The 21,000-nt window shown below is 38.1% G+C and overlaps 2 protein-coding genes across 2 annotated transcripts; one reads left to right on the forward strand and one right to left on the reverse strand.

Moving 5' to 3' along the window:
• Positions 1-5,433: 5,433 nt before the first annotated feature.
• Positions 5,434-10,302, reverse strand: LOC128362178 (mitochondrial coenzyme A transporter SLC25A42-like). The gene is made up of 8 exons (XM_053322868.1): positions 9,964-10,302; positions 9,485-9,632; positions 8,167-8,278; positions 7,863-7,888; positions 7,279-7,445; positions 7,052-7,168; positions 6,763-6,914; positions 5,434-6,625 (listed from the first exon to the last, which is right to left on the reverse strand). The coding sequence occupies exons 2-8, from the start codon at positions 9,569-9,571 to the stop codon at positions 6,300-6,302; spliced, it is 987 nt and encodes a 328-aa protein (XP_053178843.1). The 5' UTR covers positions 9,572-9,632; positions 9,964-10,302; the 3' UTR covers positions 5,434-6,299.
• A 1,844-nt stretch (positions 10,303-12,146) lies between these two features.
• LOC128362175 (MAU2 chromatid cohesion factor homolog) lies at positions 12,147-19,850 on the forward strand. Its single transcript, XM_053322864.1, has 18 exons — positions 12,147-12,397; positions 12,718-12,801; positions 13,273-13,368; positions 13,521-13,615; positions 13,822-13,849; positions 14,000-14,155; positions 14,318-14,464; positions 14,855-14,945; positions 15,083-15,186; positions 15,352-15,429; positions 16,058-16,123; positions 16,248-16,331; positions 16,811-16,860; positions 16,979-17,056; positions 17,148-17,259; positions 17,979-18,069; positions 18,237-18,364; positions 18,527-19,850. The coding sequence occupies exons 1-18, from the start codon at positions 12,164-12,166 to the stop codon at positions 18,599-18,601; spliced, it is 1,797 nt and encodes a 598-aa protein (XP_053178839.1). The 5' UTR covers positions 12,147-12,163; the 3' UTR covers positions 18,602-19,850.
• The last annotated feature ends 1,150 nt before the right edge of the window (positions 19,851-21,000 follow it).

Below are 21,000 nucleotides of genomic sequence, written 5' to 3' on the forward strand. Positions count from 1 at the left end.
CTTCAGGGTTGTGTTTTTTTCAGCTTTTTTTTTTAAACATAGTCTCTTACTGGCAAAATTTGCTCATGAGGTGAATTACATGATCAGCGCAGAAAGATGCAGAAAGGATGAGAGCTCTAATTAATATTACAGGAAGAAACAAATCAGTCGGGCACACTGAATCTTTTTACCATAATAAACCAATGCTGTTATTTATTATGGTGAATTTAAAAAAAACGATTGTGCTCAAATTACACTTACATTCGTCACAATTAGAAGTAATATATTTTTATGATGATTTTTTAAATCATAATTTAATGTGCGTCTATCAGTTTTTTTCTTTCACATATCAAGCTAGTTTATTTTAATTCCACAGCAGTTAGATGTTATTGCCTCTCATGGGATATTAATACTAATATACTGTTTTTTGTTTTACACAATAAACCCCAAATACAGTATGGTTTAATTTCCTCAATTTGACTCATTAAAAATATTTCAGTCGCCCAGTGTTAAGTGTATTCAAGGCCCTCAGGATTGATGTGTGTTTTATATACTGAGACCATTTACATTAATAAGGCAAGAATATACAGTTCAGATTTACAATATAGTACGAAGCACTCATTTACATAATACATTTCAGTGTTAATTGTCTGTTTATTTTACACTGTAGGTGATGATCTTAAATGCCTGATCATCGTTGCGAGCCAATAATAGCAACACTGATGACAAAATACAACAACAGCTGATCCACCCTCGAATGAGCGTGTATGATAAAATGTGTGTTAAGTAAAATAATATAGAGGAAAGTTGTGCGTTTCAATGCAAAAGGTAAAGTATATACTGTACATGTGAAATGATACATGTATATGAATGTATTAGCATCCATAGAAAACATCTTCAAAGAGTTCATCTGTGGCCCACTAATGTGTCATCCCAGCACACAAAATGAAATTCTTATGTAAGCGTTCTAATTTCAGACCCCGGTGACTGTTCTCACACTCACGTGTAATGAAAGGCTGACTAAAGAATTATGTTGATGTGGTTTTACAGTGTAGCTCTTGAGATCCTCACAAAATTTTGGGGAGAAAAAATGTACTTATATTTGTAAGCCTGTATTGTTTCTGCTAAATTGTAAACTGTGAAATAATGAAATCAGCTCTATTTTAATTTGGGGCAACCTTCCATGCTCACTATCTCTCTCTCTGAGCATGTGTGTGTGTGTGTGTGTGTGTGTGTGTGTGTGTGTTTGTGTGTGTGTGTGTGTGTGTGTGTGTGTGTGTGTGTGCAGGGGCTGTCTCCCTGGCTCCCCTGAACTTGGTAGACCCTAGACATCTAATAAAATCTGTAGGCTCAGCCCACAGTGCACACAGAGGAGCAAGTTGAGGGTAACAGAGAGGTTGCCAAAAGGGGGTTATGGTGGAGTCAGTACTGGGATGGTTGGGGTCGACGGGTTTGTTGGTGGTGTGGGGGTGCAGCATGCATTAAAAAAAAGTCTGAGAACTTGGAGCCTAGTTTGTCATGCTAACTGCAGTGATGCCATTGAATGTGGACACAGGGAGCAGAAGGTTCACAGGACCCCAGCCATTCTCATGCAAAGTCTGTCAGAGCCTTCTCCTTCGTCCGTCCACCCACCCACCCACCCATCCACCCCCCCATACACCCCCCAGTTTTTCCTCTTGCAGAAGAAATACATACATGTTTATAAATGGGCACACACTCACTGAAACCAGGGTAGGATGCCCCTTTGTTTATACTTGCTGTGTGTGCAAATATGTTAAAATGCACGGCGGAAGAGTGGAAAAATCCTCATGTAAAAACATGCGACACACTCACAAAAAACATGACACCAGAAATGAAAATCCATCAGTAACAGTGTTGTAGAAAAGATAATCTTGTAGCCTTAATTCTTAATATTTATGAAACATGTTAAATTCAACATAAATAAACACTCGTCAAATTTGTTTTGAGAGAGTAATGCACCCAATGCAATTAACACTCATCATAATCTTCCCATGACCTTGACACTACCTTGACAGGTAGTGGTGTGAAATTGACCTCATTTCCTGTCTGATTGTGAAAACCAATTTTCTACCACATGTTCCAACAAACACAGATTTTATTCAAATTTCTATTTTGGCCTCTCTATTAAATCATGCTCTCGCCCTGATTCTTATTTTTGCTCGATGCTCGTCTGCACTCATCTGTTTCAACTGATCTGGAGATCGGGGAGGCTACAACTCATTTAGTGTTGAGTCTGTTCAAATGCCAAGTGGTGAAAATGTCAGCCGCAGTACAAGCAGAAACACCTATACATGTACTCTCTTTAAATGCAAACACTCCATGCAAATGAATGTGCTACCCCCTCCAGGCACAAAACAGAGAGGAGAGGTAACAAGCATACAAACACATATGCATGTGTGTGTGTGTGCACGTGTAAGTGCTCAGATTTATGTGTTTCGGATTTATGCATACATAGTTTCACAACCAGAGACTGAGGGACACTCTATTTGTATATGTGTGTGTGTGTATATGTGTGTGTGTGTGTGTATGTGTGAAAATGTTTGCTTTTGTGCCCCCTCATCTGCACTTGGAGCAGCCGTTTGGAGCCTGTATTTGATTGAGTGAAGGCCAACGCAGCCTGAACACTCCCTCTAATGGAAGAGTGGAGCCCAGCAGCTCAGTAATGCACTGACCCCAGAGCTTTTACAACGCTGCCAGCCGATAAGTGGCAATATGCTGGATCTTATAAAATTAACAAGACTGTGCAATGGGGAGAGGGAGCTTGGAGGGTGGCGGGTGGGAGAGGATGACGTCCCTATAGCACTTATAAATATTAGCATGCATGCATTTAGAGGACTATAGCAGTTCTTGACAGAGTTTTATAGCCATGGCAGTGTGATTTGATATTTTTTCACTCGTTTCTCTGCTTTTTTAAAGGAATTTTACAAGAAAACATTTACAGGCCCGTTTATGTTAGATAAAACGTCTCTCAAGGCGTTTTAATGCTGGTGAATTTATGAAAGCTGCCATGGAGCCAGGTGCTAGAAAAATGAACCGGCTTTCAAAGTGACAGCAACTGCATGGGTCCCAACCAGCATGGCGTTGCAAGGGCACCACAGGGGTGTGAACACATGTGTATAAGTGGATGTTTACCATACATTCCCTCCTAAGCCTCCTACGCTGTGACATCCACAGTGTAAGCTCAAAGTCAAATAGGCTGTATGCCTGGTTATGCAGCATCTATTGTGTTTGGGTAAAGAGGGCCTCATCCAACCAGAACAAGACATTTTGAAGCGCTCTGCAATACAACATGCAAAATGATATTACAGCCGTAGCCACTATCTCAATGTATCCAAATCTGATTCATGTTTGAGAAAGGCTTTATTCTTGCGTGCCTCCCACTATAACCTCCTCACCTTTCTCACACAGGATCAGGGTGGGTTTGTGCACGCGGGAAGGCTGCATTTGTGTGCATTTTTGCTCATATACTGTGCATTTGTGACAGCTATTGTCTGCCAGTGCTCCAGCAGGGGCTTCAAAGTGAATTATTCATGCAAGATTTGAATACATGCAAATGGTTCACTCCCCTCTCTTGGCACAGATCCAGGTTACCTATGGCAACGGCACCTTCAAGAAGCATCTTTTTACCCCTCCTCCTTCTCCCTCTCCTAGGCACCCGCCCTCCGACCATGTTATCCACCCAGTGGTATTGTTTCGATTGTTGCTATACCAGGCAGGGTGGTTGCACGCTGTAGGGTGGCAGGATATCCCATAATTCACAGTCAAGGTCAAAGGCAGGGAGGATGGGAGACGGAGGGATGGGGAGCGGACAGATGGAAGGAGGACAGGATCTCTCCATCCAGCTGCTTGGATGTAAAGTTGAGAAGCCAACAAGCAGCCACTGGTAAAGACAGCGAAGCGGTTTCAGGTGGTGAATGATGTTATCACTGCTGCGACACACTGGACACACACTCACCTGCTTTTCAGATTTAGTCACAGCTCATGCGTACTAACCAGTGCTGCAAAACAAGACAAGGACCATTACTTAAACATCTTATTTGCGTTTACATACCTGAATTAATTATTCTCAGAGTAAGACTGATAAATAAAAATATTTTAAACTTTTTGAAGAAAATAATATTGTACAGCAATGCTTCATCTAAAATGTTTCATTTTAGGATCTACTTGATGGAATTGGAAATGCTATTAAGTGAGAATGTCCTGAGTTTACTGTTTTATTCCATATTTCAGTAAATGTTCATATATAATGGCTACTAATTTCTGAGTATAAGCTTTCTTGTTTTTTTCTTTATTGATCACTTTGCAATTAAGTTAATATAAATGCACTAATTTAAAAAAACTATAATTCATAACAAGGGTGTGATTTCAAATTTCTTGAAAATGTTCATAATTATAATTCTCTATCTTTCTCTTTTCTTACCTTATATGTGATTGTAACATATACTGTGTGTGTGTGTGTGTGTATATATATATAATAAATTATAGAAATGAATAAAACATATTTAAATACCATGGTTTTTTTACAACTAGTATTTGTAGAGTTTAACGATATGAATTTACTGATTTTCTTTCACAAAATTTTCTTCAGTAAAATGCAATCACACCATCAGGAAAGCAACAGTAACAGGAAACTAAAAAGAGTAAAGTGAAGAGTAAAAGTGGTCAGTGGGCAGAGGGCAGGTCAAGTTCAGGCCATGGGATGATCAGAGTTTAACTAACCTTCATAATGGTCCAGGATACACAGACCACTCATTGCTGCCACCTACTGACAGTCAATGGATGGGTGGTCTCCTACATGTGGGTCAGAAATGATTCATTTAATTGATATAGACTATATGTTGTAATTTTACATGATCATATGTGCCATATTTTATATCATCCTTTATTTATATTAGTCTTACTTAAACATTGTTTTAGGGGAATAGATGCAAAACACAGAAACCAGTACTATTTGTGATGTTGTAGTAATGCTATTAAAAACAGCACATTTCATATATTTCAGCAAAATCAAAAATGTCAGTAGTTGAACAACTGAAGGTTGAACATTTTGAGGTGACAAGTAAAAACATATTGTGACTACACAACGTTAATTCAAATTTCAATAGTGAGACCCCCCTCTAGTGTTTCTGGTGGGTTGATTACCGTTGCTTATCATGTGGCCCCCTCAAGTGGACAAAAGAATTCATTGCTCAGTGTTGTACAGGACACTTTATTGTATGGTCAGTTTTGCTTGAAATGACTGCAATTTTATATCGCTGGAATTACCTTTGATATGTACATTAGCAGGAAACTGTATTAATTATATCATTTAAAGTTAAACTTGTGATTGAATTAACAACTTTGGTGCCTTTCCATTTTTCCATACTTTATACTGTAGGTACACAATGCTTTGCAATAAAGAATTTGGACATCAATGTGAGCATTTTTTAAAAAAAGGATAAAAAGATATTAATAATATCCACATAGACCAAAATCTGCAATATATATATATTATTTATAATGATATATATAGATTTATTTCTCATATATTTGATTTTCCTCCACATGTTAGACATTATAATACTATGACACATTACACCTCAGTGCTGGATGGACAGTGAAACTGTGCAGTCCTCCTGACATGACCACTCTCCTACAATCATTTGTTCCATCAAATTCATTTCAAATCAATATTGGCACCATCATAAAACTGAAATTAAAAACATATTGCATAATCAGTCTTTTGTTACAAAACATGTATCCCTGCACGATCAGGCTATTTGAACTCAAATTGAAAACAAAGTGATTAAAATAAAGATAAAAAAAATAAAACTCATTATGAACAAAGTTCAGTCTGTTGATTACAGGATTAAGTTGAAAGGACATTGTCAATCTGATAAAGTGCAAGCGTTATATTATTAACACAACACAAATAAAGCCTTCCACATCCACCTGACATAACAAGCCAGTCTGTATCCATACATCTCCACTTGTAATCACTTAAGTCACCCTGATTTTACTTATAGCAAAGCTGTGATATATACAATTTAAAGAGATGTTTCTCTCCCAATACACCTTCCAGTGAATCCTTACTGTGCATTTCACCAAGTTTAGGATCAGTTCTCGTGTCCCTCTGTCCACTCTCACCCTCGCATCCTGCCTGAATGGAACAGGAGTGTGCAGCTGGACGGCAGCTGGACGGCCCCGAAGTGTGATTAAGTGCAGAGACTTATTTTTGCCATAAGACAGACATGACCACCTCTCTCATGCCAGTTTCATTTTGTGCTTTCTTGTTGCCCCTCCTTTTCCCCTCCTCTCATTCAGACGGTGAAGTAGCCCATCTGATGCATTTTGAGCAGGAGGTTGTGCGTGAGGTCAAATGTGGTGAAGCTAATCCCCACAGCAATGGGTCCTTTAAGCCAGTTCATGCTCAGGCCTTTGTATAGTCCATGTACCACTCCTTCCTGTTTTACGATCACACGAATAGTCCCCATAATTGTGCTGTAGGATGAACCGGTTACGCCGGCTGTCTGCATGCGCCGACGAACCACGTCCAGAGGGTATGAAGCAGACTGCCCAATCAGGCCCGCACAGGCACCAAAGGCCAAGCGCTCATAGGGATATGGTTGGGCTCTTTTTGTCTTTTCTAGAGTGAGACAAAAAGTGAAAAGTTGAACATCTGACTGACACATTTGTATTCAACTAAATATCTAGAAACAAACATCAATTTACTCCACTGGTTTCAAGCATGAAAATAAAATCTAAAGTATTAATTGTCAGTACCTGTGTGTAGTTTTTTGAGGGTCTCGTATGTGAAGAATGTGATCCCTGCATATGGGATGACACCCAGGATAGTGGGGGTGAAGCCTCTGTAAAGGGTCTTCACACCTTCCTCTTGGGAGATCCGCACAAAGACATGCATGATGTTGCTATACCTGTTAGAAGAAGGAGAGTCAGGCAAGACATTATTTACCAAGCCAAGTACAATTTCGTAACCATGTTGCACTACAGTGTTGTACTTTGGTACATAGAAGCAGCTGTGATAGGAATATAACCTGGGACGGATACCTACATTTCTCTGGCTGTGACTGCCATCCGGGCTCTCACCATATCCAAAGGGTAGGTAAGCATAGCAGCAGTGGTTCCAGCCAGCGAGCCAGCCAGGAAACGTGGGAAAGGAGGAAGTGCTCTGAAAGAAACAACAGTGCAATGAGTATCACAATACAACATTTCTTTTGGTTAAAATATTATGTTTAAAAAAAACCCCAACAACTAATAAGAGATAACTTCGACACTCACTTTCCCTGAAAACCATAGTAGCTCCCCAGGAGTTTCTTGTACTGGTCATGAGAGCAGAACTGGATGGCAGCGTAGGGCATGACCCTTACCATGGTAGCAGAGTTGCCCCTCCACAGACTGAGCAGCCCATCCTTCATGTACGTACAGTAGATGAGCCTGAAGGCCTCCTGAGGACATTGTATGTTAAGTTAGGAGCAGATTTAGATGGCCTTCACATTTTAATATACTAATAATAGGTTGTTCAACATAACATAGTGTACAATCCCATATGGCATTTACAAGACTAATTGTGATTTTTAAAAAATTGTTTATTATATAAAAACATGCATTTATTTTGTATGTTTTTCTTGTTTTCTTTATCAAATATAAGCGATTCAGAATACTTTAAAGTGAAAGAAAGCAGGTCAACATTTATAGGTGAGACCTGTAACCATCAAATGTTTAGTATTTGTTCTTCCTTAATGAATCAGCATTCAAATGTTTCTGTGTCAATGACTCATTGATTAATTGTTTACATATTAACTTTGGTAAATCAAAAACATATCAATTGCTTATTTGCAGATAAGACAGAAACCTGCACTCACCTTAGCTGAGAATCTGTTTGAGGACACTGTGGAACAACAAGAGACACAGTAAACCTCAGGGTTAAACATCACACTCTCCTGTGTAGGCTAAACATCTACTAAGAGGATTAGTAGTTTGTTAAGAATAGTTACAGTCAGTGAAACGCTGGTACAAACTGAAAAACAGTGAAAGCATCTACTGAAAAACAGTAGATGCTTTCACTGTTGTGTAATACACATACAAAGTTTAAGTCACTTATAGCCTATTTTCTGTCTGCTAATTTTATATGTGGAAAACAAGATTATTGTGGAGAGTTGTTCTTGCCTTGGAAAATGATCTTGGTACGATCCAGTGGTGCAATGACTGTTTTGGCAACAGCGCCAGCAAACGCACCACACAGCAGGGTGTCCAGTGCAGTCCATCTGGGTCTCAAGTCCTGTTTCAACATAACAACACAGTTTCTCAATCTATTATTTGTTTTTACATTTTGTCACGTTACAATGACACAAAACTGAGCCTAACCCAAACACTGACCCATAAGATAACAGAAGATATCTTTACAACCTTACAGTGGTTAGTGTTTAAAGTACGAAGAAGAAAGCAGTAAGCTTAATCATTTATCTCTCTTTATGTGGACGTTTGAGCCCACAAACGTCACATGCTTATCAGCTGAAATGCTCCCATGGCTATCCCTCAGCTGTGTTTTTGTGACTGTGACGAGGCAGTTAAAATTGCATGTGTATTAGAAGCACATTGAATCAATTGTATGACAGAATCATAAGAAATAAAACCTGACCACATTTCACTGAAGCATGTTTGTTTGTGAGTGTTGTTTGTGCGTGCTCATGAGCATTCATTTGGGTGAAAAGGACAGATGAACCCAGCTAACAATCACACCAACTGATAAAAAGAGCATTTGGTATAAATAAAAAAAACTCTTGATTTACAATTTTAACCCTTGAAAAGTTTCCTATTTCAAATAATTTCAATTCATGATAAAACTTGTGATGTATAAACATTATATCTCACTATATAATCAATTAACTTACCTACATATAGGCTACTTTTTGAGGTCAATTTAACACTTAAATAATTTCTTAAACTCTTAAAATCTGCTGATATTTGCTAGACTAAACACATGAAAATTTGCTTGGCTTTGGTTTTTATAAATATGTCTTTCATAAAGACAAGAATAAACCATATGCCGCAATTCAGCTAATTCAATGTTGAGTACTGGTCTTTATACAGTCCATGGTCCATACTGAAGGCAGCTTTAAGCTTAGCAGGCACCTCTGCTATTTACAGCCATGTACTGTTCAGGCATGTCCTCTGAAGTATGAATAGTTCCCGGAAGGCTCTGTGTTAATCACAACAACAGCCACCATAGCACTGAAGAGAGCCTGACACTCAGGAACTATGTTTATGTTTGTTTTGAAGTTGATCATCATAAAAAATATGATCCAATTTCACAAATGGTTTCTTTTTAAAATGAATTCATACACTTTTTAACTTTAGTTAACTTAATCTAAGGTCAAACATAGCTTGCAATTCCTATCCCAACGGTTCTACTTCTAATTTTGTTCAAACAAGCACAGGACTCAAGCAATACATGTAAATGGGTCAAGAGAGAAAGAATCCAAACCTTTGCCTGGCTGGAGGGTGGCAGAGCCAGCACTGTGGCCTGGGCCACTGGCAGACGGCTCTGGTGGTCGTGAACACGGTGGGCCATGTGTGCCCTTCACAGATTACCAATACTGTCAGACAGTCAGTCACTCATACAGAGAAGGAGCCTGCGGAGGACAGTAAACGAGGACTTGAGTGGTGCAATTCAAAATACTTCATGTAACAAAACAACAGTGCCGCACCGTGTCAGTCTATCATAACGTGCGTACGTGCGTGCACGTAGGTCTATATACATCCTACACAAACAGCGTTTCTAGGGCAAGTCTGTTAATATATTAACCAATAATAAAAGTAATGTGGGCAGCAAAGTTAGTCACCACACCTCAAACAGATACAACTGCGAAGCAAAGTTAAACTACAATGAATACACAGGCCCATGCATCTTTGATTACTGCTGATTAATCCGTTTATTGATTAAATACTGCATTTTTCTATTACCTGCACTTGTATTTAGACGGGCTCCGTGTTTACAAAATCTTCGACGTGCTCACCAGTCTGCACACATTTCTTGTTTGCTCGCTGGAGGCTGGTCAGGTCAGTCGCTCTCAAGCTTATAGATTACAGCAGGCTGCGAAGTGTCTGCAGGTTTTTTTTCCACGTTGTTGACGTTTGTGAAGATGATTGTAAAAGACAGGTGTCAAACTGCGCCAGAACGTGCTGCTTATTTATAGATGGACGACGCCCGTAAGGAAACCGTGCTCAGGGCCGCCGCTTGGTTCTGCGCACAAGATTATTTGTGCTTTTCAAGGTCTTAAAGAAACTAGGGCAACGTTTACCAGTATTTTGGACTACAATACCCAAGAGCTAATCCCGTTATCGGGTGAGACATATCGCGAGTTTATCTAAAACATTGGGTTGCCAGGTTTGTTCCTATTCAACAGGAACGTGAAACAGTTTTTAGTCATAAACTTTCATTCACTTTTTTTCTCACACAATTCGATTTACAGAGAATTATCCTTCAAAAAACAACACAAATGAGTAATCATGTTGGCCTATGTTTAGATTTTGTTTGTTTTAATTTTATTCCTTTTAATGATTAAATGTGTTTGAGACTGCCTCATGTATCTAAGTGCTGTCTACATAAATCTGCCTTTTCAAAAAAAAAGAAAGAAATACTACTCAACATTTTATTATAAGGCTTATTGCTTATTAAGAGTTCTATCAGTGCATTCGATTATTTTATCTTCTGTAAACAAATCTTAGCCAAAAAAAGCTGTTTCAGTGCTGAGCTTCTTTCAGTCACATGATCTTTACCAGCAGATAAAGTTTCCATGTTGTCATCAAATTGTAGTGTAGAGATTAGATTCCCTTTTTCTTCTGTGCACTTTAAGGACCTCTCATCCACATAAGAGCTTGTGTTTCATTTTCTGGTCAAGTAAAGTAGGCTTAGGACAGCAACTAACTTTAAATTAAATGTTAATGTTTATTCCGCTATAAGTCAGAAATAGAAAAGCTTTATTAATTCTAATTTCCAAGGTAACATATTTAAACTGCTTGTTATTCCAACCATCAATCTAAAACCCCAAATATATTCAATGTATGATATAAAACAGAGAATAGCAGCAAATCTTCATTTGAGAGGCTGGAGCAAGAGAGAGTGGCATTGTTGGTTGATGAATGACAAAAAAGGGATTGTGTTGTTCTTGATTTAGGTCATTTATTTGACTAAGCAGTTTAGCCTTAGGTTCATTCAAGTAAAATGATTCATTTTCTATGATAATACCTTCCAGAGAGTTAAATAAATAATTAACATTTAAGAGGTATTTTTGATGTTATAGGTGGCCTATGTTGTCCATATGATCAGCTAAAGCACTTTATTTCACTCTGTTAAATATGTAAAAAGATAAATACAACATCTCTCTCTGAAACAATAATCTTCTGAAAACAATATATTGAATATAATCAGTAAGCATGGAAATTATTCAAAGCATTATTTCACAATAAACTATCTGCAGCACTTGAGGAATGTGCTCAGTTGTGCATTGGTGTTTTTTCCTGCTTACAATTAGCAGAAATAGTTTCACCTAAATATAATCATTCATTGTGCATATTTTTGAAGATTGTTGTTATTTTGTGTGAAAATATGTGAATACATTGAGAGCCACTAAATCAGAGTCAAATTCTTTGTATGTGTAAACATATTTGGCCAATAAAGATTATTCTGATTCTGATAGCCTATGTACTATTTATGTAAAATAATTCTGACTACTACAAAGTATGTTACTAAACTACATCAGTGGTTCTTGACATGACCCCTGGGTCCAGAGAGGGAATCATTTATTTTCACTAGAAGTCCATATTTGGCCATGGATTTCATAAATGTTCTATAATAAAACATAAAAGCAAAAATCTTATCAGATGGGGGCCGTGGGGCAAAACCACTAGGAATCAGTGGTGTAATTTTTGTCAGTTAAGAAGTCTTTGACTCCAAAAAGTTTGATAGCCACTGAACTAGATGATAAGTGTCAGTCAAACACGATTAAATGTTTACTAAAAAAGGACAAACTCAAATTATAAGCGATGGACTGGGGGGATTTAGACGCTTTGACTGTGGTTGTGGGTTCCAGATGACCGAACCTGGCAACCCGGGAGTCCGGCCATAGCGCTGAAAAACCAAAACTTGTTGTTGTCGGGGAAAATGGCGTCAAACGTAGAGGCCCCGGAGCGCTGGTACCTCGCCCTACTCGGCTTCGCGGAGCATTTCCGAACCTCCAGTCCGCCCAAAATCCGCCTCTGTGTACACTGTCTACAGGCTGTGTTTCAGTTTAAGCCTCCGCAGAGGATCGAGGCCCGGACACATCTTCAGCTGGGCTCGGTTCTCTACCACCACACCAAGAACAGCGAGCTGGCCCGCAGCCACCTGGAGAAGGCGGTGAGGGACGTTTGATATGGGAAAGAGCGGGGATGCAGCGGAGACCCGGGCGGGTGTAGGCCACAGGCAGCGAAAACAGCGAAAGGATTTAAATAGCTGTTCGTTTTATATTGCTTGCATTTAGAAATAAGACAACATTTGTGATGAGTTATTGTTTCATTTAGTTAGTCGTTTAATTAATTATTGTACCCCAGTCGGCCGCTTTCGCTCTTTCTCTGTTGTTGGCCGAATAAGACGCTGTACGGGATTATTAGAGGTCCAAATCATATCAAACTCGGACAGTATTACCCTGCTAACACATTGTTTGTTCTGTTTTGCAGTGGTTTATATCTCAGCAAGTGCCCCAGTTTGAAGATGTCAAATTTGAGGCTGCCAGCATTTTGTCAGAACTCTTTTGCCAACAGGTAAGCCCATGTTAGGCTTAGATTTTAAGTAGCGTTAATTGTTTTTGTGAGGTGGAAGTAACTATCAGGGCTGGGCAATATATCGACATTAAATCGATATCGTGATACGAGAGTAGATATTGTATTACATTTATTTATTATATAGTATGAGTGTTATAAAAGCTGCATTACAGTAAATTCATATAGTTTTCTGAATTTATTAGACAGTTGTAACTGTTCTATTACTTGTTCACTACTGATAATTATTTATAAAAAAATATAATTGTATATTTTTGTAAAGCACCAAAAGTCATCCCTAATATATTGTTATAATATCAATATCAAGGTATTTGGTTAAAAAAAAGTAATGATAGTTGATTTTGTCCATATTGCCCAGCCCTACTAATTATTTATTTCATGTAAGCAAGACTGGCTGCACAATTGTATTTACTATTGACTATTAACTGTTGACCTTATCTATCAAATTTCAAGAATTTGGTCGACTCTGCAAAGCCCCTTCTGCGCAAGGCCATCCAGATTTCTCAACAAACACCATACTGGCACTGCAGATTGTTGTTTCAGTTGGCGGTATGTGTCACAGAAGTACACTATTTAACATCCTCAAGTCATTTGCTGACCCAACAGAGTTGAAATGAGAACAAACTCATAATCGTCTTAAAGAAACTTTGGTAGTTAACAAAAATGTCTCATGTTATGACATTATTTTTCCTATTCCTCAGCAACTTCATACACTGGAGAAAGACTTGGTGTCAGCATGTGACCTGCTGGGGGTTGGAGCTGAATATGCCCGAGTGGTGGGCTCAGAATATACCAGGTACATATTTTACTTATACATCATCTTTTTACTATGGGTAAAAAGAATATTACATGATATGTAGTGAAGGACAGAAAAAAACATGAATAAGTTCCCATTGCACAGAAAATATGAATCATTTTTAACCCCTGATAACAATATAATTGTGGCACAAACTATAAGTGTTGACCGATGTAAGACCTGACTTGATGTTTATGCTTTTTCAGGGCACTGTTTCTCCTCAGTAAAGGAATGGTGAGTCATCTGCTACATTTTAACAAATATTACAAAATAACCGTGTTTATTATGTAGCTAAATTACATGATAGTAACTATAACAGTTATAAAGCTGCACAACAGCAACATTACATTCTGTCGCATTTTGATTTTGTTTTTCATCTTGTAGTTGCTGCTAATGGAGAGGAAGCTGGGAGAAGTGCACCCTCTTCTCACTCTGTGTGGAACCATTGTAGAAAACTGGCAGGGAAACCCCATCCAGAAGGAGTCCCTGAGGGTGTTCTTCCTGGTCTTACAGGTTACACACTATCTGGATGCTGGGCAGGTATGAAATCAAGTCTTGTAGCATTACAGAAAGTAGGACACATTTAATCATAGGATCAGGATGTACTCGTACATTGAATTTCATAAAGGGAATAGGCGTCTCTGTAAATGAAAGCTTCCAGGAACTGAGATAGGATATATTATCATGTCCATGTCTCCCCAGGTGAAGAGTGTGAAACCGTGTCTGAAGCAGCTGCAGCAGTGCATCCAGACCATCTCTACACTCCACGATGACGAGATTCTGCCCAGCAACCCAGCTGACCTCTTCCACTGGCTCCCTAAGGAGCACATGTGTGTCCTTGTATATTTGGTAATGCAGCTTTTCTTTCGGTACCACATAAAAAGCCTATTTAAAAGTTATCATGAACATCAGGGCTGTCACAACTTTGAATTTTCCATTGCCTAGTGTTTTGGGTATACAACAGTGTAGAATGTAAAATTACTAAAAGTTTTCAAATTTCTTATCTTAATGTGCCTGTTACACAAATAGCTTTAAATGACACAGTTACAGAGGCGGTTTTGCTTAGCCTCATGGGAAGCTCGACACAGCTGTAGTGTTGCAGAGATTCTGTGACTGTGGGAGACCTAAACAAAAACCTACCTGTAGTAGCTGTTTAATTAAACATTGGTGCTTGCAGGAACAAATTACACATTATTTAGAACTGATTCAGTGTTAAATGTATATTGTATTATTTGACAGGTGACAGTGATGCACTCCATGCAAGCAGGCTATCTGGAGAAAGCCCAGAAGTACACAGACAAGGCTCTTATGCAACTAGAGAAACTAAAAAGTGAGTTATCTCATGTATTCTTTTGTTTGTTTGTTTTTTTCAAAGTAATATTACATATTTTCTCTATAAAAAGTGAGAACTATAAAATACATTTTGCAGCACTGCTTTGTTTACATGTTTTTGTCTTCATATTTCAGTGTTGGACTGCAGCCCCATCCTCTCTACCTTCCAAGTCATTCTACTGGAGCACATCATCATGTGTAGACTTGTCACAGGCCACAAGGCTACTGCATTACAAGAGGTATATTTCTTCTGGATTCATGGTCATTTATTGTTGGTCTGATGCAGCCCAACAAAGTCCAGTGACCTTGAGCTGCAGCTTTATAGCCACTCAAGAACAATTGAATTTGCATGCTTGAACAAGCTCATGAAAAGTCAACATGGTCACTCTGTTTTGTCCTTCCAGATCTCACAGGTGTGCCAGCTGTGCCAACAGTCGCCCAGGTTATTCACCAACCACGCTGCTCAGCTTCACACGCTACTAGTGAGTATCCTCAATCTGAAACTTGGTTAACATTTTGCATGTACAACTGCCTGTGCTTGCAGGGAAGTGAACAAGGCCACTATTGTAAACCAAGAAAAAGAAGACCATGTTTCACTGCATGATTGTAGATTTAACTGCACTGAAGTAAAATGTTTGTGTTTACCTGCAGTATGAACAGATCAATAGAATAAATCTTTTTGGTAGCCTGTTTTCTGTTTTACTTAAATAGAAGAAATTGTTTGTGATCACACATGTATAACTACAGATTTATTATTATGAAATATCCTTTCTTAATCAAAACACTGGCCACAAAGACCACACATAAAATCGAGAAAAGAAAACACAGAAAAAAATAAACAAAAATGAAAAAATTCTAAATGCAGTGTAGCAAAATCTATACACTTGAGCTAAAAACTAGAGCTTAACATAGCTGAAATAAGTTTTTAAAACAACTAAAAGCTTTCATAGATTTGTCAGAAATGCCAAAACGAGAAAGATAAAAAGTAGTTTTCTATGTAAGGAACTTTCACCCTGAAGGAACCACAGCTTCTAAACAACATAAGTGATAGTATAACCTGTGATAGCTGATCTAAAGAATGTTTTTCTCCTGTTTTTTCCCACACCCCAGGGTCTGTACTGTATCTCAGTGAACTGCATGGATAATGCAGAGGCACAGTTTACCACAGCCTTGCGAGTGAGTATATGCTGATTTTTGCTACATCTTTACAGCTACCGCGACTCTTCTCCTCTTTTCTCCTCTCTGCAGCCGCTCTCTCCTCTCGTCTCTAAGATATGTTTGTTTACTGTTTGCGTTCCAGCTCACCACTCACCAGGAACTATGGACATACATTGTCACCAACTTGGCCAGTGTCTATATAAGGGAAGGAAACAGACACCAGGAGGTCAGTTGAGTAACGGGTTGCATCTTTGAATTACAACATTGGGTACTGCAACGAATGATGTCAAAATAATCACAAATAGAAGGACGGGGAGAATATGATTCCCTCTTAGGTTAATGTAATGGACTTTCCATAATGGAGAGGATCCAAGCACAGAATGACCTAATCTCATCACATCGAATTCAAAGTCAATTAACAAGATATCACTGTACAGAGACGCCAGTTACTCTGCCATCATTTAGAAATGGGATGTTATTACATAGTTTGTACACCAGAGAGCACTGACAAGCATAAAGTCTACCACTGCACACAGTACTTTGCTAATCAAATGTAGATACCCTATCTTAGTCCTAAAAGCACAGTAGAGAGATTGGAGTTATCCAGGATGAGAGCACATTCTTATTGTGAGATAAAGGGAACATGAGTGGACAGGCCGATTATAAAAAATAACTTTTATATTCATTTTAAATTCTTTTCTCCAGCTGTACAGCCTCCTAGAGCGAATAAACCCAGATCACAACTTCCCAGTAAGGTAAGAAGCATAAGATTTTATAGTCTACAGTACAAGACAATAAATTAAAGCAATGCTTTTTGTCAAAAGTGCTTCATGTCATTTACGTAACAACATCTTGTCTTTGTGTTTGATCTAGCTCACACTGCCTGCGTGCCGCAGCATTCTACATCAGGGGGCTCCTGTCCTTCTTTCAAGGACGCTACAACGAAGCCAAGTATGAAATATCTTAAATAGTTTTATGCCAACACACCAACAAATCCACCCTGCACCTGTGCACATCTATATTCATATGTTTTGTGTTGCAGGCGTTTCCTGAGGGAAACCCTGAAGATGTCTAATGCTGAGGATCTGAACAGACTGACTGCCTGCTCCCTGGTTCTGCTGGGCCACATCTTCTATGTACTGGGCAACCACAGAGTAAGACTACATTTATTGTGTATATATATATGTTGAACATTCACACAAACACTGACGTGACTTTCACTATACACTATCAGGCTAATCTGTGAATTAGGTTTAGCAACAGGTGTTAAAACGGCTAGGTCAGCAGAGCAGTACATTGTGTGTTTGAAGCAAGATGAGAGAAAATGTTGTAATTTAGCTGTTTTTGTTCACCTCCATCTGATCATGCAACTGAGGCCTCATTTATAAAACTGTGTATGCACTTGCATAATTATAAAATAAGAATCGTATATTCACTGATAATAATCCATATTTTTAAAAATGCTCATATGATGACCTAATATATTACAATGAGGGCTGCATATCCCATCATGTTAGCTCCTACAATTAACATTATATGGTTATGGTGAATATAGATATGGATGTGAATGAACTTTTAGTTTTGTTTGACAGAGCTATAGTCTTTTGACCTAATTTTAAGAAATGAGTGGTAGCAGTCAATGAAGCCAACTCGAGGGAGCTGAGGAAGCAATTGAGGTGGAGAAGCAAGTTGTTGCACATCAGCAAAACATAGGTACCATTAGTTTGGATCTATCTGGATATAAGGGAGTACATTCACGTGCACTCATTAATTGGATAGCATGAATTGCCCCTAAGTGATGATGAAGATTTAAAGTTTTACTTACTAAACGAGGACTACTGTCAGTGACCGTTTTCTTTCTTTTTCTCTTTAGGAAAGTAACAACATGGTGGTACCTGCCATGCAGCTGGCCAGCAAGATCCCTGACATGTCTGTTCAGCTCTGGTCTTCAGCACTGTTGAAAGGTAAACATGACCCTCTTCTCTTAATTTTAGTACAATGTCATTTATACTATTAAAGTTATTTGTTAATGTATTGAAGGGCTGGCTTTACAGAGTTCTTACTCTAAAACTTGACCTCTTATTTGAAGCAGAAATATATAATCAATTTTGACCACGTGTTGCGTTTGCAGACTTGAACAAGGCCCTTGGGAATACAATGGATGCCCACGAAGCAGCGCAGATGCACCAGAACTTCTCCCAGCAGCTGCTGCAGGACCACATTGCTGCCTGCAGCCTCCCTGAGCATAACCTCATCAGTGTATGTGAAGCTTTGCATGTTTTTCCAAGTTCACACGTTGTCACTATTTTCACTTTTCAGTGTATGTCCATTCTAGCTTCACTTACATTTGTTCTGGTTTATCTGTTTCCTGTGTCTATTTTGTAGTGCTGCACTTACAGTGTATCTCTGTCTGTTTTTCAGTGGACTGATGGCCCTCCTCCTGTCCAGATCCAAGCCCAGAACGGCCCCACCACCAGCCTCGCAAGCCTGCTATGAGGATGCTTTTATCTCGCATTTAACGTTAGCTGGTACATTATCACATGCAACAGACTGATGCCTAAACACCTGCTATTCAGACCACTGTAGATGAAATTTGAAAGGATTTTAACAGGTGACTTCATTAACTTCTCAAGTTTGCTTCCTGATTGTCTGCTATCAAGTTTTTAATTGTTGTAAAACAATAAGAACTGCTGTTGTACATGAAATTCACGCTCAGAGATGGCATGAATGCTTTCTAGGCATAATTGCAGGGCTAAACTCTTGATTAGAGTAGTGAAGGATACGCGGCAACGTATACAAGGGCTTCTTTGCCTCAAATACTGAGAACCCTTCTCTATGTTTGCCAGGTTTCTTTTCCATTTGTTGGAAAAACAAGGGGATAGATAGGAGGGTAGTACAAAATGTAGAAGAAATTAATTTATTCATGTTGATATTTTTGTAACTGTTGTTAAATATTTTACATCTTGCCTTTTTTGTATGGATGCTGTTCTTTTTTTTTTCATGCATGGAAGTTACTGATGTGGACTCCCTGTACAATAGTTTCTGACCTGGGTTGCTAATAATAAATTCTTGGTAGATATTTTTTGCACACAAAATCCATATTAAAAAAAAATAGAGACCTCTTGTAATATATTTTCACAAAATAATCAATTCAAAGGTTTCATGACATAAATGCTATGTTGAAAACAGATAAATTGACAGTGTACATTGTTTTGGGAGAGTGCACCATCAACTGTGTGCAGTTCCTCTGTGTACCAGAAGATGCCTCTGTTGGGTCTACAAATGAACAATGTTTGACTTCTTCAGAATTTTGTATCATCTGGTGGCTTTGATGGATGCCACATACCCTTTAAAAAAACACATATAACTGATGTATTTTTTGAGGTTCCATAATATATGAATTCCTGTTGATATATTAATTTTTACAAATCATTGTTTAGACTTTTGGAGCTCACAATAATCTTCAGATATTCAAAAAAAAAAAGAATTTATTTTATTTTGTTATCTTTTCATTTGTCTTGATAGTTCTACTAAATGGTTTTCTTTACAGGATGTTTGTATAGATTTACCACTCGTTGAACCTTTTATTGTACAGTGACATTTTATAAAGTCAATTTAGTAAAGTGTCATATTTAAGGCACTCTGTAAGGACACAGTTTAAGCTCAAGTACTAGTCATATTCTATCCAATGCCTATGTTTTTAATGCTTATGTTTTCAATAATTTTCCAATAAAAATATGATGAAATTTTGTAATTCACTGATTCACACATTTGTAGATATAATATGATTTGGATCGTGTTGGATTCATTTTTCAAGAATGTTAATCGCCTAAGTGCATTGCAAACATAATCTTTTAATAATCATGTTGACAGGACTTGACCTATCTTCAGATGGGTTGCTAATACTGGAAAATCAACCTGGGTCACTCCTACTACTGACAACATGACCCTACAAACAATGGAAAGATTCTGGGTGAACACCAGTAACTGTATGACTCAGTTTATTGCACACAACGGATATTTATTAACAACTATGGTATTTAGGAAGTTAGTGGTGAACATGTTTTATAAGATGGTGCTTCACATATGGTCACCACATTTTTACATTTCTTCTACAATGTATTTCACCTAATGTACATTTGCTATAAACATTTCTAAAAAATATAATTTAATATTTTAAAAAACACATTGTAGAATGTATCACTAAAGTAACTGATGCATTATAAAAATTTATACGGTGACTGTCATTAAGGGATTGCAATAATGATGGTAAAAACCTAGTTGTATATTTTTTAGTGTGTCTAATGGTTTACACAGTCTGATCTATGATATAAAATATTGACCAACAACAATACATTTCATGATATATTGTAGAGAGTTGTTAGATGTGAACTGAGAGTCAGAGTAGAGATGTGTTCTGTTTCTGATGGTTAAAAGGTTTTTGAATGCTTATTGTTGTTACAAATAATGAAGGAGTGACTGCTATATTCAAGAGCTTTCCAGCTTTTCAAATGTCAGTACTAAAATGTATGAAAGTGTTTTTAAATAAAGGACTAAGACCGTGAGCAGAGTTACTACATTCTCAATAGGAAAGCATTCATTTGCACCACACATAAATACATTAGCTATTTGAGGCCTATGGGAAACAGTAAAAAGTAAGTTACCACTTGTATGTATCCTCTGGGGTTAATATTACACACATACAAAGCAGGCCTGGACTTGGTGCTTACTAGGAACCAGTGTGGAGCTATTTCAGTGTTGAGGACTTGTGTGCCCACCTTCATGCCCAACTCTATTCCTGTACCCCGTTCAACGAGTTAGTGTGTAGAGAGGTCAGAAATGAAAAGATGACTACTGCTCATGTCCCTCCATAGCAAAGGATGACTGGATCTTCT

The sequence above is a fragment of the Scomber japonicus genome, chromosome 7 (assembly GCF_027409825.1).
Source record: "Scomber japonicus isolate fScoJap1 chromosome 7, fScoJap1.pri, whole genome shotgun sequence".
Classification (NCBI taxonomy): Eukaryota; Metazoa; Chordata; class Actinopteri; order Scombriformes; family Scombridae; genus Scomber; species Scomber japonicus.